Genomic DNA, 16,590 nt, shown 5'->3' with positions numbered 1-16,590 from the left:
GCAATTTTGAGTGTCTCTCATCTCAGTTGTAGGTGAAATCACAGGCTAAACTGAGAATTTTAATGCATGTGTTTCATTTTCAGGTCAGCCCTTAGTGAATGGGTGCGTTAAATTTGTATATTCTGGGGCCTCTTTTCCAAATGCAGCAAGACCAGATATTTATTACTGCAGAAAGCTGTGCTCTCCCACTGCAAGGCAGGCAACAGTAGCATCCATGTATAAAAACCCTCACTACTTTCTCTCCTCGCTGTGCTTAGCCCTCAGCTGGGGGGCTGCAGTCTCAGCCAACTTTAGAGCCTGCAGGGAAAAGCAGCAACTGCTCACTGCCTGTGTGTCTGTAGTGATAGAGCTGCTGTACTGCAAAAACACACCTGGGTGCCAGCAGAGGCACAGACAGGGGGTGCTGAGCTTTGGGCAAGATCAAAGGCAGCCTGAGCTTTCCACATTCACTTCATTTCCCAGGTTATACATTTTGCTTGCACACATCAACCACTTTCTGCTAATAGTTACCTCATTTTTATGGAAAGCACAGAAAGGACTGAGGTCATTTCCAAGAGCATCCATCTGGCCTGAAGATGAAGCTTGCTGTCTGCTTTGAAAGTATTATAAATCAGTTTGCTGTTGTTAAAAAGAGACTAAAATTGATGTTTGTTGTAGAATTGAAAATGAGACCTCATCAAATGGGGGTGTTACAGAGTTTCTCTCTTTTCTACGTGCTGTAGAACTGCTGGTATAGCAGGGTGGGCAACTCCAATTTAATGTTTTGACTATTTAGATCATCTCATTTGTATTTTAGGGTTCGTATTCAGGTGGCACAAATAAACTTGGCTCCAATTAAATAATTTAAGTGGAATCAATTAAGACTAGCAGGGCATATGAGTAATTGTATTGGTTCCATAAACTTCTATATTTGGGTTGGCATCCAAAAGCTCTTGGGAGTTAGTGGGATGTGTAAATTCTGCTTGTGTCTCTTTGTCTGAGTTCTAATTGTTGCACAAGGATTTATTACAGCAATTCAACACTGCAGAGCTTCCTTGGCATTGGCAAAATCCTCAAGAACCTGTTTTAATATGTCTTTAATGATGTTTTATGCCACAACCATCTGCAGCAGCTTCTTTCCTCTCAGTAGTATCATCAGAGCAAAGGAGTTGCAAATGAGCAAGCATAAAACCACTGCCTCTGATAAGTGTGTGCTAATTTGGGTTACTTCTCAAATTCATTCTTATCTAGCTGTATGCAGTGCACCACCCTTCCTAATTATCTTCTTTTCCTGCTCAGGACTCTTCCCCACTGTGCCTTTAGAATACTTTAATTGGCTACATTCCCTTTCTGTTTAGCAGGAGGAGGCAACTTCAAAATAGGATTGATTGTTGCCAGTTAAGAAATATGTTCTTTGCACATATGCTTGAAATTATACCATGCAAACTGTTGTAATAAGTGATTGACTGGTCGACTGATTGATATTTTAATATAAATTTTTGAGACTGTAAAGGTCACATGTTTGTTTTTAAGCTCTGAAAATAGGAGAAACATATTTACCAACACAAAGCTTGCACTCTAACTTGATAATCAACAGCTTTGTTATTTTTGTTTGAAGGAGGTGTGATTATAAATGGAGAATGTGAACAGATCCATGCATACAAATATGTTATGGAACCTACTGCTAGTCTAATTGCACTGTGCATCAAGCTGCTTGACAACACACACCACAAGACACAGAAAATAGCTAAACTGAGGAAAACTTACCATAGAAATTATCTGAAATTCTCATAACGTCAGTGTTCGTCTCTCCCAGCTAACAGCGGTGTCTTGTGTTCAGTACAGAGTGACTGCAGTAGCAGTCAGGGGCTGCAGTCAAGGACACTGAGCAACACACATTTACCAGAACCAAGACCCAAAGGGCCTTAGGCCTCTGCTTACAGCGTTTCACAAATTAAAAAGGGCAGCTGAGAAACAGGACCATTGCCTTCCTCCCAGCTGAATGGGAGGCAAAGATTGCTGTAAACTCCAAGTGTTAAAGATTCAAACACTACAATGTAAAAAACATAATGGATTTCCAATTTGCAAAGCAGGACTGGACACTCTTTGAGTAGGGTTTGAATGCAGAAAGCTGATTTTAAACCAGCCTGTGGGTTCTATAAAATATGCCTTCACCCATGAGACTCCCACATTACCTACATGTAGAGCATAAAGGACAAAACTGTGGTTTTCTTTGTTGTGTAGGGCTTGAGCAGCACAACAGACTGCTGGTCTTTGGTACTTTATCTCATTTGAAGTTCTCCTTGTGGAAGCTGCTTAAGCACCAGAGTTGACTTAGACCTTTTGAGCCATGACTGCACCGAAGAGTGTCACACCAAGTAAGCTGTCTCAGGCAAGGGGCAAAAGGATTTGCATTTGTACTTAGCAAAAGGTGGCTGAGGAAGAAGGTGATGGTAAAGCTGAGAGCATTTTCTGTGTGTCACAGCAGCAGTGTGTGGGCAGACTCTCCAAAACCACTTAGTCTGAACCACTTGTTCCAAATCTTGGATCCACTTGGCCTCTTCCTTCACTGTTATCTATGCAAGGTGATTGTAAACTGATAGATGACTGGCAGGATTATACTGTCACTTCATGTAGCTGTAATTGACTGAGTGAAGTTGAATCTTTAGGTTATGTTTTCTGTGTGGGCACAGTTTGCACACAGAAACCCTGCCCTGTCCACATGGCCTTGCCCTGTTTCATCCCTGGCTGCTTGATCTTGTCCCTGCATCACCCCTTCACTTGTGTTGACACAACTGTCTGCTAGGACTGTGCTAAAAACACATGTGAACTGGTTTGAATTAGAAATACTTCTCATCTGGTTCTTTGTCTGGCCTCATAAATAACTGGGTCTGTACAGCTGGGAGAGGAGGGGAGGCAGGAATGGACAGCTGGGGAAGGATGAGGGGGATCTCCTGGAGCTGCCAGTGCTGCTGAGATGGAAAGTATCAGATGTTGTGTTTGTCAGTCAGAGCTTCTGCCTGTTCAGGGAGGCACAGACCAGCCTCAGCTCTCCCCAGTCACTCATTCTTATGACACTCTGCAGAGCAGGTCCTTTGCAGGACTTGTTCTGGAGCAAATTGCTCTGAATCATTTCGGTTCTTCCCTGTTCTTTGTGTTCTGAGTTGGATTTTTTTTTTCACTCTAGGGTCAAATTGAGAAAACAGATACCAACTAGACATATTTTCAAATTAGTACATAATTTCTGAGGAGCTACAGACAAAGAAGACCTATGAGTATTCTTTCTGACTTTATTGCTTGATAATTAAACTACTTATACTACCGTGTTCTGAGGCAACTATTTAGTGCATGACATAAGAATAGTCTGGACAGGAGCCCTTAAAGGAGAGGTGAATGTGTACATCCCAGGAAAACCACTAATCATGAATGAATGATACATGAAACACTTCTGCTTCTGGTTAATGCAGAAATTGTCCTTTTTGACTGGGTTATGTTTTCCCTACAGATGAGAAGAACATATTAGAATACCAGGCACATGGTATCTCAAGCTGCTATGCCACAAGTAGCTAAATATAATATGTCAAGTGTATTGCTATGAGCTGGTATGTAATCTCTGGATCAAATCCCAACTTTTCAAAAGGTCCCCTCACTTCCACTCTGTATTTTAGCAGAGACATAAGAAGACACTAATAGTAGAAGTGCACAGACAGCCTGTTTTTAAATGGCAGGTTTATTAAAAATGTTCTCTATCACAAACATTGGAAACATATGCAGCAGATTTTACTGTAAATGAAAGATTCAGTAGACAGTGGAAAGGGAATAACTGTCTAATGAATTATGAGAAATAGTTTCCACAGCAAACTCCTCACAAAACCCCATTTTAACTCAGCATGCTCAGGTTCCAGTTTGTGTTCGGTCTGCCCTTCGGACACAGCACACGGTTCATGAGGTTGAGCTTTGAGTTTGTACATATTTACAGTAGAACCACCTATAGGTCACAGGAGAGGACACATTAGCACCAGTGCTTATGGATTAGAGCTCACATCGCCTCTGCCACTGCATGTGCATGGAACTGACTTCACTGAAGAGTTAGGTTAAAAAAAGGTTCATAAATCTGGCACTTGGAAGGCAAACTGTGCTCTGCAGTGAGCTAGGAAATCTTTGTGTAGGTGTCACACTTGACTGCCTGTCTCTGAAGGCTGCCCATCACCATTACCTGAATTCCCTTTCTTGCACAAATGCACGCTTCACATCCCCTCAGCTTGCATTGTTATTTAGGAACAGATGTAACCCTTGAGATCAGGAAATCAGTGTGATTTTATACTGCTGTTCTAAAACTAAGCAAACTCTATATTTAGCGAATATTAGACAAAATCCGTATCTTTAGCAATATTGGTGAAACATTTTCACATAACAAAAAATTCTACAGTATTTGTAATTACTGAGATTCACAAAAAAAGGCTTTGGTTAGAAAATCAAAAAGGGTCAAGTAAAAAAAAAGCTTTAAAAAAAAAAGCCAAAGGAGTGTCAAATACTATATTGAAGTCAGTGAGTGCAGAATAAAACAGTAGTAGTTCATTTATTCTTCAGCAGTAAATCTTCCACCTAAAGAAGCCCATGTCTCTTGCAAGCTGTGTGCCTCTCTTGACGTTCACAGCTGGTCTTCCAGCTCCAGTACAAGCAGCGTGGCGATACGCCCACGTTTTCCTGTTCAAGGCAAAGAGTCCTTCTTCCAGCTGTGAGGTAGAGATTAGGTATCAGGTCACTGGGGTGTGAGATACCTCTGAGTGTAGCAGTCACACATTTGTTTCTAGTTCATTTATTTCAATAGTGCAGTGGTCTTTACTGTTGGATTTCTTAGTGTGATTCTCCACTGGGGTTTCTTCTTGCTCCACTTGTATGGGTATATGGTGCTGCAACCCTTTCACTGTTTCTGGTCCACGAGATTCATTCATGGTCTTCACACAGCCATTTCTCTGGTAAGCCACAATCTGATGGATGTTAATAGGCTTAGTTTCACAGATCAATGGCACCTATGTGAAAAGCATTAAGATCTGGAATACTGCCACTGGTTGCTGTATACAACAGGAAGGGAATTTTTACTTGGAAAGCCTGTGGGCTGCTTTACATTCACCAGGATTATCTGGAGCCTCCATAGACTTCCAGAAGCTGTTTCTCATATACCCTAAGGCATCTTTCACCATCTGCATGAAGCGAAGGAGTCTGTGTAAAAACGCAAATTCTGTCACAACTCTAATTGAACTTACACCCGTGGTAACAGCTGCTTGCCATTAGTAAAGTGGTACAAGTGGGGTAAACAGAGACCAGAATTTCAGGGCTCACTTCAAAAGGTACAGACTCTCAATGGCCACTGTGCTGAGCTCTGGGCAGTGCCTGCTCTTGGGTGCAATTAAATAGACCAAGTAACCATTTGTTGTTGCCTTATGCCTTTCTTCCAACCTAATAAAATAACACCTGTCTCTTCAGTTTGCTCTGTTTTGAAAGAAATAAAGGGGATTTTATTAACCAATTCATAAGTTCAATATTGAAGTGTTCTTTAAATCAAACCAGATTCTGATGGGGAAAGTAAGACGTAAATACTGGCAAAGAAAGGAGGTGGGCTTGCAGCTGAGAAAATATGGCCTTTAGGTATATATTACTAACTGCACAAATTATGCAGCCAAAATGTATGGCAGACTAGCAGTATATTTTAATACCATTACAGAGCATGATTCAAAGAAAAATCTCATCACAGATGACTAAATAATCCCTCAGGAGGGATTTTGTATTACTGCAACATCTCTTAAGTTCTGGCTGAATTCTAAATAGAGCAGTGAAATGTCAGGAGGCCTATGTTATGCAGGAGCTCAGCCTACACTTCTGGCTTTGCAATGGATGACCTACCTTACCCACAGGTTGTATTTTAGGGGGTTTGTAGGTAGTGCATGTGTAGCCCCTGTAGTCAGGCCTAATCCTGTCATCAGTAATTACTGCAGATGCTAATTACCTCAAAGGACACTGCCTTTCTTTCTACATACTTAAAAGAGCAGGAATTTTAGATGAATGTTGCAGGAAGGCGTGAGAATGGGATTGACTACAAAATTGTAGAATGAGAGAAATGATAGAAACAAAAATTTTGCTCTTTGTGTGGGATACTACAGATGATGCACAGAAACGAAATGTCTTGTGAAGATTAGGCCTGATGAAGAAATGTTCCTGCATGAATTATTATAATCTTTGTGGAAGAAAAGTAATGAGAGTCTGCCATGAGCTAAAATGGTTGGAGATTAGCACCTCCAAATCTGATGTGCTCATGGAATTAGGAATCTCCTTTGTCAAGGATTGAAGGAAGGACATGAGGAGTCCCTGTTACAAGGAAAGACTGAATGATGCATGCCAAAGAGGAAGGAGAAAATGCATAGGAGTGGAATGAGGCAGGGGCAGAGTACAGAGGTATGTGTGCTGTATGAAATAAGATACAGAGGAGGAAAATTGATGTAAGGAAGGACTTGTATTAAATGTAGAAATCACGAAGAGGTCTGAGAATGAAGTCTAGAATGGAGTCATGTGCTTGTGCTACTCTGGAAAGAAAATTATTGCAAGGGTGGCTTCAGATAATGCTGACTCAAGGGCTTGCAATGCCCAGGGTAGTTGCTTTTGATGTGAGCTCATTGATGATACACATACACACTCATAGATACCTTTACCTCCCACTACACACAGGTAGTCAAGGACATCTGTCACCCTGCTCCATTGCTGGTCACACTTCTTGCAGGACAAATTATTGTCCAGTCAGGGCCTGGGTGCTGAGTGTGGGACTCAGTCCCAGCACCTCACGCATTTGCAGCACAGCTGCTCCTGCTGCTGCCCTCCCCGGTGTGCCAGACACAGCTGCCTCTCAAACTCTGAACTCCAGTGGCTTCTCACATGACCTCGTGGAAAAAGATCCCTCCACCCCATGTGCTAAGCTGCCCATTGCCCAATTCTGTCCTCTCCCTGAAACACCTTTTATAAACTGGAGGAACCAAGTGTGGGAGCTTGCGGGTTCTTTGCCATGGTACAGCACACCCTGGCCCACCCCGGCTCACACCGTGGTTACCTCATCACCGTCCTTGACGAACTCCTTCCGGCAGATGTGGGCCATGATCCCCGCAGCCAGCGCGTCCCCCAGGACATTGATCATCGTTCTGAACCTGTCCCTGGAGAAGGAAACAGGAATGGGAAGCTGTTAGCTCTTTGGGTAAATGCCTGTGCCTCTATCAGCCGTAATTATGGCTGAAGACTAGTTTTGCTGGGTTTATGAGTTAAATGTTCAGAAATGTTAAGAAGTTTGGTATCAGGCATCCATGAGTTATTGAGCAGCTTAGTTGTGTTTTCCAGCCTTTTCTGAGCTTGGTGTGCTGTGCTGCCCCACACTTGATTGTGTAACTGAGCTAGGTGGAGCAGCTGTGTCCCCCCAGAGATGCAAGCTGAATCAGCACTGAAGAGGTGGAAGTGCACATCCCACCTGCATTTCTGTCCCAGTTTATGTAAGGTCCAGCAACATGGCCTCATTTGGGGACTGGTGCTGCAAATGTCTAATTCAATAAAAGCAGAGGTCAGCCAGTGCAACCAGTCCCTTATATTAGTGATCACGGTACCAATCTCAGCAACCAAAGTGCTACTTAAGAAGATTATTGTAGTGGTAGAATGGGCAGGATGCAATCAAAATAATTCAGAAGATTGCTACACAACTAGACTCACAAATCAAGCAGCCACTGACCATATTCGAGTGATGTTCATTCCTGTAAAACCTGTGGTGACTTTGGCTCTTATGCTGGCTATGCAGTAGCTCTTAAAGACTCTTCATTTTCAGTTACCTTTTCCAATTTAAGTTTCTATGCTTGACAGCATTCTGTATATATATAGTTTAACTATTTTTCATTTGTTTATTTACAGGATTTCTTCCCTGTTTACACCTTTTACCCACTGTCTAAAAAATAAATCTATTAAAATACAGATCATAAATAGACAAAAGTAACTGGCTGTCAAAGACAAGTGTTACACTTGAATCATCCTGGAATGTGTTAGTTAAAATTGATGAGATTTCAAATAGATGATATAGCTTCTAAGTCTGAAATACATCACGTCTTTTCCAAGAAAAACATATACATCTGAAACTCTGTCATATTACTAACTTAATTTATAAATGGAGGTTATAAAATGGAGGTTCAGAAATCTCCAGATGTTTGGCTTATTAAAGTCAGTGATGGTCCAATATCAACACTGCCCAGATTTCTGATCCTGTATCATAATATAGAAAGGATTTGAAACTGTGCTGATATTTTTTTTCAGATATTTTAGGCAGGTACTCAGTGCATATAAATGTTTATGCAGTTGCCTGCTTAGTTATCATGAAAACTCCTTCATGAAAGCTTATTTGTGTGTGGAGTTACCCAGACTGTATGTGCAACTGCGAGCAACTTCAGCAATAATATTCCGCAGCCTACAGGGCCCAGTCCTACACTTGTTTGCTCAGTCCATTTTTTAAAAATGCCTACTGTTCTGATTTTGAGTTTTGCCTTGAAGAAAATTTCCACAAGAACATGTTAAATGGGGAAAAAGCAGTTACAGCATATACTGATAAAAGTTTCAGTTGCACACTGACTTCCTTCTTTCTTGATTATCAAATAACAGTTCTTGGAAAGATATTCAGTGTTGTGAATTTTGGATTGTGCAACAAGTCAGCTGTGGTAGAGAAGAAGTATGAGCAGAGCTCAAGAGTTTGAGCTCCCTTTCGAGCTCTGATTAGCATCTTTTCAAGACAGGATTTTTCTAAGAAAAAGTTCAACACTGAAAGTCAAAGAAAAGGAGTTGTTGCTGACACGTTGCCAGTTGTGGTCCGTGTTCTGAGGGTGTGGAGCAGTCTGCACTACCCATGAGAAGAACCAAGCACACACCACTGACATTTCTCCACTGTGAGGCCAGCCTGCTGCTGGTGCAGTGCAAACGTGTGAGTCAGTGGGATTTGAGCTGTAGATGATATTATTAAAGATGCAAAACTTTTACCTTGTGGTTGATAAATGAGCTGGGAAGCATTTTGATTTTCTTCTTTATGTCTCTAAGCACTAGCTAAAGGTTTGAAGGTCACATACACGTTATGGCTACCTAAGAGAGTTGTAATACCTGCAGTGCATTGTAATGGGTATTTCAGTCTCGTGAGATCATCTAACCAGCCTTCTTTAAGCATTCTTCATACTCCAGTACTTCCAAAACTAATACTGAAAATATTCATCGTGTCAACCATGTTGACACTTTGCATCTGCAGGCTCTTGAAACCACCAAGTGCCGAAATGCAGAAATATGCTTTTTTGTTTGAAAGGTCATCTGCAAAAGACAGAAAATTGGGTCTATTCCTTACTCACTTTTTAATACCATCTGGAACTATAGCCTGAAAAGTCTTTTCTCTGTTCTTTTGAAAAGTTGTGTAAGACAAAAAGAAGAATAATTCCCATATACACTGGAAGGCTTACTGGAAAAACAAAGAAATGTTGATGTTGCAAGAGCTGGGCAAAAACTGAGCAATATAAAGGGAAAAGGCTTTTGTAATACAGTCTTAAAATATTCATACAACACAACATCCATGACTCCTATTAGTGCTAATAATAATAATAATAATATTCTATTACACTGGACAGGAAATATTTTTTTCTCACAATTCTTTGTACAAAAAAAATAGGTGGCTAAAAGTTGAATAGAATAGGATATATAACAGAATGGACTTGTAACATGTTTTTACATCTATATAGAGATACATATCTGTATTTCTGTACCCCTGGAGACAATTTGCCTTTTCAGCAAAGTTGCCACCATAGAAGCCTCAAGAGCTTTGTGTTACTTACAGTGCCCAGTCGACGGCAATGATCAAGGTGATGTCGTCTGTCGGGAGGCCCACCGAGGTGAGAACGATGACCATTGTCACCAGGCCAGCCTGTGGGATGCCTGCAGCACCTATGCTGGCAGCTGTTGCTGTGATACTTCAACAGTGAAAGAAAGGAATAAGCTTTACTTTCTCGAAGAAACCACACCATGTTTCTAATCCATGCTCTTACACAAGGCACTGCATGGAAGTGCCAGTGTTTTGTGGACAGAATCCAGGCGAGACAGCAAGAACAGGCCAAACTGTCTGCCCAGGGCTCAATTCTCACCCTCAGCCTTTGCAGCCTTGGCACTGTGGGGCAGTTCTGTTCTCTCTCAGTATCAAAGGTGCAGAGCAGAGGGGCAGCCAGGCTGTGGGCTGAGTTCTGCCAGCTCCTCATGGGTCATGGCACCCCCCAGCTCTGCCAGCCCCACTCGTTTCTGTTCTCCTTGGCAGCTGAGCTCCCTGACACCTCTGTGTCACCATGGGCAGCTCCTGTGCCAGGCACATCCACGGCTCCATCTCAGGGGTTAGGCCAAGGGTAGAGAGGCTGGGCCAGGGGTGAAGCCCTTGCACAGCACATGGCTTTGCATACTTGGATCTAAATATGAAGCAAGCGTGAATGTGACTGTACACGTTCAGTTTCTGGAAAGTATTTTTACTTGACCTTCATACCATTTTTTAAGCCAGGCAAGCAGAAATGAATGGGAGACCAGGGCAAGAGTAAACTTGGCAGGCTTAACTTTTTTTCATAATGTTATTTTTAAGGGAGGGATTTAATTCGTTTTTCCAAGAGCAAAAGTGACTGGATGTATTCATTTCCACCCAACTATTGACTTCCAAGAGCTAGGCCAACCAGCAGAAAGACAAAGAACAAATATTGACAGTTGTAAAAGGATGACAGCATTTACACTGATAATCCTCTGCATTCATCAGTCAAGAATGTCAGAGCTTTTGGCAAGCAGTTAAGTCTCATTAACCTACTATGGAAAATGAGGATAAGTGTATTCACCCATATGGAAACTGAAACACAGGGATATCCAGTCCCTTGCTTACAGCTGTACAGTGTACCAGTACAGAGCAGCAGTATTTCTACCTAGAGCCTTTTCAGCCCTTTCTTTAAATAAAAAATACATTTAGCATGTGGATGTGATAGGGAAGGGGAAAGACTTAAAATTACATTTTGCAAAAGTTAACTTGTGTAGCATCCTAATAACAATGTAACAGAGCATAGATAGGAAGGGACAGATGCTCAGTAGCTGAGTAAGAGATAACTATAATGAACATTAAAAGGCTTTCCAGTTAGTGCTATGAACTGGCTGTCTGATCACGACTGCTCCTGCCTCCTACATCAGGCCACAAAGTCTTGGGACTGAACTGAGAGTAAAACGAGGAATGTTTAACTAAAATTTTACAAGCAAGCTCATCTGCGATCCCATTTTGTCTTTACCTTAATGCAGATGTTTCTTTCTGTAAGATGATCAATTGATGGAAAGAGGAACTTTATTCTCATTCTCTGCTACATCAATGTTTGCATTGATAGAAACTGTTAACCTGGATTTTGCAAATTGTGAGCAAAGTAGACTGATTATTTGTCTAACTTTTTTTTTTCCCTCTGGCAAAAATATCCTGGCATTCAGAATTATTTGAATTTTAAATTACCAAGTCCTAAAGTATCAAGATCTGGGGTAGGTTTGGCCTATAGAATACAGTTAGAATTTGGATTATGTCATTGACAGTACTGTGTCCACCATGATTTCCTGTTTAGCTTCCTCATGTGTTAGTCTTTTTATTTTTCTTCTTTTCTTGGATTTTTTACAATCTTTACTTGTATTTTCAGTCTAACTCTGTCTGGTCCTTATGTACTAGCACTTAATGTGGGGGGTAAAAGAGATGAAAGGCACTTCTAGTAAGGAAAAGTTAGAGCTTACATTCTTTCCATTTACTATCACCCTTCTCCTTAATTTTTAAAATTACTGATCTTTACTTCAAATGTGTGTAATGTCTGCTCATGCTCTGGGCCACATTTTAGCATCACATGCTAAAAAAATCTCGAAATTTCAAATCACAAAAGACTAAATTTTAGCAGAGGCTCATTCCAACAGTTTTCAAAGAGAGTGCAAGCCTGAAGCAAGAGGTCATATGGGCACAATTTATTTCTTCTTTTTGTAGTCCAACCAGGTCTTGCCAGAAGCCCATTAGCAAACCTCAGCTGTCATCTGGGGCTGGTTTCAGGACTCTCATCTCCTTGTCATGAAGGTTTTCAGGTCCAGCAGAAGATGGGCAAGGCCCAGCAGTGTAAATGGGGCAGTGGTGAGGTCAGTGGGTGGGTAGTTAAGCAGATCTCAAATTTATTGCACAAAACTCTGACTATGAGGAATGTTTTTATAATCATTTGTTCCCTGCTGGAAACCTGCAGGTTTCAGTCCCTGAGGAATTCTTTGGCAGTCACTGGAGTTATTCTGGCAGTAATTGCTCAGCTGGATCTTTCAGTCTTTTGGATCCATTACAGACCTTTCAAGGATGGAGTACACAGCTATAACACTCTCTACCCACTGAGAGCATGGTTGTGTATGAAGCTTTCTGCTTTAACAAGCAGCAGAGAAGACAACTAAAAAACTGATCTGAGTGATCTGACATCTTTGTGAAAACGTGCCCCGATAGTAGCAGCTCTTCTCCTTCCCTCTTCCCCTAATCCTGCAAGAGCCTCCCCGCACACACTATTATTCCCTGTTACTTGATATAAGACTTCCAGTTTTGCAACTTTTTAACCTTTTCCTTTCACTTGAAAACACAAATCAGACTTCAAGTTGAAAACAGTTGAGAAGTTTAAAACAGTGTTTTAAACGCCAATAACAATAAAATATTCCAATTCTAGAAGTTATCAATGTGTTGCCTAAAAGTAAAAAATCAGACAGTTATCCTCAAACAGAAACACATTTCCTGGTGTCCACATGCATCTGTTGAACAGGACCACTACAATTTCTCTTTGAGCAGTCCCCGATATCTGTGTTACTGGGGAAAACCCTTCTGTGAGGGAGGCATGCTTTGATAACTCCAAAGTTGAATTTTATTCTTGCTACATACATGAGTATGAACTGAATGATGAAAAATTCAACAGAATGATGACCCAGCTGGGTCCCTTCCAGCTCAGCTGACCCCATATTCTGTGCAGATGAGCAAACCCCAGCACTGGAACGTGTGGTTGGTACCTGATGGTGATGATCTGCCCGAAGTCCAGCTCGTAGTTGTTGACCTGGGCGATGAAGATGGCGGCCACGGCCTCGTACAGCGCCGTCCCGTCCATGTTGATGGTGGCTCCCACGGGCAGCACGAACCGCGCGATCCTCCTGTCCACGTGGTTGTTCTCCAGCAAGCACTTGAAAGTGATAGGCAGAGTGGCTGAGCTGCACAAGGGCACAGAAGCACACAGCGGGTCATTCTTGTTTCTGGGGAATGAACGGGTTGTAGCAAACCTTGTGCTGGCAGGGGAAGTTTCACACAACCATCCCAGCTCCTCGCTCCTTGCTCTGCACGTGACTCACTTGCCAGGTAAGTCACTGCTTGGCTTGATGGAGGATAAAGACATTAAGGAGTTAGATCTGATTTTGCTCCCCAAAGTTAGAAATATTTTTCTCTTTCCCTGTTTCAGAAGCAAAGGGACAGAAATCCCACAGAGGCAGTGTTGTACACTCAAATGCAAGAAGAGAGAAGAACACTCTGTGCAGCTTATTACTAAAATCTCTGAAAACTGTTTTACACTCATGGTTTCTAAAAATGATTCCTTTCCTACCTCATATGTAAACAATTTTGTATTTCTGTGAGGGGTTAGACAAAGATCATATCAACAGCAGCCTGAAAATAAAAGATGCAGACAAAACATCTGTATTTAGGAATACAAAATCTCATTTTCTCCCTGGGACAGGTCTGCCCACATCCCTTGTGTGATCATATAACAATCACATAACTGCAGGTCATATAATATTGTGTACATATGTAAATGAGATGTGTGTGGAATAGAATGGCATGGTATGCAACCACTTGACAGGTATTTATTTCAAATTGAGTTTAACACTGAAAAATATTTCTGATTTTTGTTTTCATTACTGAGACTATTAACAAAACAGTATATGGTCATATATTTTTTTGATTTTTAATAAGAGGCACACATTTTTAAATACTAATACACTGAAATATATTTATTTGTATTTTTTATCAATCTTTTGGTAACATTCTGCATTTTACCATGTGATGTACCATTCACCAATGTCATGAGTAATGAGACTGCATTCAAGTAAGTGAGGGGGTATTTTTTATGGCACATCAGTTTGCATGGAAAATAAGAAACACACCTGAAAAAATACACAAATCACCCAATATTTTCCTTGTTATTATACCAATTTTAATACACTACTCACTACCTGAGACTATTTAAATAGATATAATATAGCAAACTTCTTCAAAGTTATTCAAAATTTCCTCTTAAAAAAGATGGTACTAGGGAAATATTGGTATGGTGACACTGTGATCTTCAATGTCCCTTTGTCCTGTGATCTCCATGCCCTGAAAAATCCAGGTGTCATCCCCTGGTTTGGCAGCTCAGATTGCCCTGTCACCGTGTGTAGTGACCCTCACATCACAGTGTGGCTCCAGTACCGAAATCTTACAATGACCATTAGCTGTTCTCAATTGAAGATAACACATTGGAGCTGCAAGTTCTTTCTCAGTTGTTGCAAATGTCCTAGAAAAGCACAGAGGGCTTCCAAAAACTCTGCAATCACAACTCCAAGTTTGCAGGAATGCCTAAGCAAAATGTTTCCATGAGTAGGAGTTGTCATTTTGTATTTGTGCAAGCTGTTGTTCAAGGAAAGGAACTGTGTTTGGAAAGCAAAAGTAACTTCCTGCCATGGATTGAAGAAAAAAGAAAAAAGACAAGGCTGTGTTTTCAGTATGACATCGCCTGTTTTCTATAACTTTATGAAGTCTGACTGCTGAATGATTTACTACAAACTGGCAGTCACTGCCTGAAAATCCAGACCAAAGTCTTTCTATAAGTATGTATATATGCTAGAAAGGCAAGAAAGCAATGGAAATCTGATTACCTCCTGTAGCTGGGTTATATTAAAGTTTTAAATTCAGGCAGTCCTAGTATTTAATCAATATTGATTTTGCAAAACAAACAGCAAAGCCTAACCCCATAATCCCCAAGCTGCTATTGAGATGTCATTTCTCTCTTGGGCATGCCTGCCATTTTGCACTCAGTCATTTGTGAATGACTGAAATTCTCTGCCTCTTGTTTACCATAAAATGTTCATCAATGAAGAGGCTGTGGCTCACAAATAAAGTAGAACTGAAAGCCCTGGGAGTAGCTGCAACTAGGAGCAGACTCAGAGGCATTTTTAGATGTTCTGTCTAGAGGCTTTGCCAAGAAAAAAACATTTAACTTATTGTCTCCCTTTTCTGCAGCTACTCAGTTTTGGAGAGTTTTACTTGTTTTTAAAGACAGTCTTCCCTCAGACATTTGGCTTTTCTGTAACAAAACCCTATCTAATTTCTTTGGGTGGGAATGAGGACAAAAGGTAATCTTACCTTGCCCGCACTCTGACATACCAGAATATTAAACCTAAGGGTCTGCCTGTTCTGAGGGCAGAGAGCTGAGCTGTCAAATGTACAAATTTTAGCTGATGAATGTGTTAAAATTTGGTTGAGATGTGAAAAATATTGTGCAAAACAATCTCATAATACCAATGTCATAAACAGCAAAATCCATATCTATTTCCATTGTTGTAAACAGATTTTGTGACACTGTTTTTGCAAAAATTCAACTTTTAAGCTTGTGCAGTGTCTCACGGGTATTTCTTTCATTTGAATTTTATGCTGACTGAAGTAAAATTTCTGAGGCACGTAACAACACATTGGATTTGTTGTTTGTTAAATATTACAATAATAAAGAAAATCGTCAGAATGTAAGTGCAATGATGATGAAAAAAATGCAAGATATTGAAAGAAAAGTTTCTAGATTCTTATACTTTCTTAGATGGGCAACTACTACATTGTCTCACTCAAATTTATGATGCTGCATCTTAGAGTTAGTAGGATGTGTGTCCTACCTGCTCCTGCTGAAAGACTTTCCAGAACTCTCTGCTCACATGAGAAATTTAATTTGTGATCGAGAGGCAGTCTTCTCAATTTGTACTAGATTTGCTTTTATGTGCTTTTTGTATTTCTCCTTGCACAATCAGCTGTTGCAATGCATAACATTAAAAACATTAATGTCCTCTCTCAGCCTGGATTAACCCAGTCTTTTTAGCCTCTCACTTACAAGATTGCTACTTTCCATCCCTGATTACCCTTTCAACAACTGTTCCATAGAAATCAACTTATCCTGAATACAGCTGACAAAAGTTATGTGGAACATCCTTTGTTCTTGTTTGAAAACAAGAGGTTGTCCAATGATGTTTCATTTTTACTCATTTCATCTGGCCCACACCAGAAAAATATGTCTTATTAAAGGCTTTGGCTATTGGTGGCTCTCAGGAGGCAAAGGGGAAAAAAGCATCCTAGATAGTTTTGGAGTAATATTAATATATAATTTCAATATTATAAAAGACAGTCTCAAATAATTTTTCTAGTTTTTTCTTTCTAGTTAAACTAGGTGAAGTATGTTTTCTTGAAAGCTGCTTTTATCTAGTGTTAAACAGTGGAGCAGTAAC

The 16,590-nt window shown here is 40.7% G+C and overlaps 1 protein-coding gene across 1 annotated transcript in view; it reads right to left on the bottom strand.

Moving 5' to 3' along the window:
• Positions 1–4,764: 4,764 nt before the first annotated feature.
• The window catches only part of SLC1A7 (solute carrier family 1 member 7), a 42,490-nt gene continuing 30,664 nt past the window's right edge, over positions 4,765–16,590 (bottom strand). The window contains exons 8-11 of the mRNA XM_063407071.1: positions 13,090–13,284; positions 9,861–9,995; positions 7,079–7,178; positions 4,765–5,012 (exon numbers count right to left, since the gene is read on the bottom strand). Coding sequence (XP_063263141.1) covers positions 4,776–5,012; positions 7,079–7,178; positions 9,861–9,995; positions 13,090–13,284 — 667 coding nt within the window. The 3' untranslated portion in view covers positions 4,765–4,775. The remainder of the gene's footprint in view (positions 5,013–7,078; positions 7,179–9,860; positions 9,996–13,089; positions 13,285–16,590) is intronic.

The sequence above is a fragment of the Prinia subflava genome, chromosome 10, assembly GCF_021018805.1.
Source record: "Prinia subflava isolate CZ2003 ecotype Zambia chromosome 10, Cam_Psub_1.2, whole genome shotgun sequence".
Lineage (NCBI taxonomy): Eukaryota > Metazoa > Chordata > Aves > Passeriformes > Cisticolidae > Prinia > Prinia subflava.
This window is presented reverse-complemented; position numbering and strand designations above follow the sequence as displayed.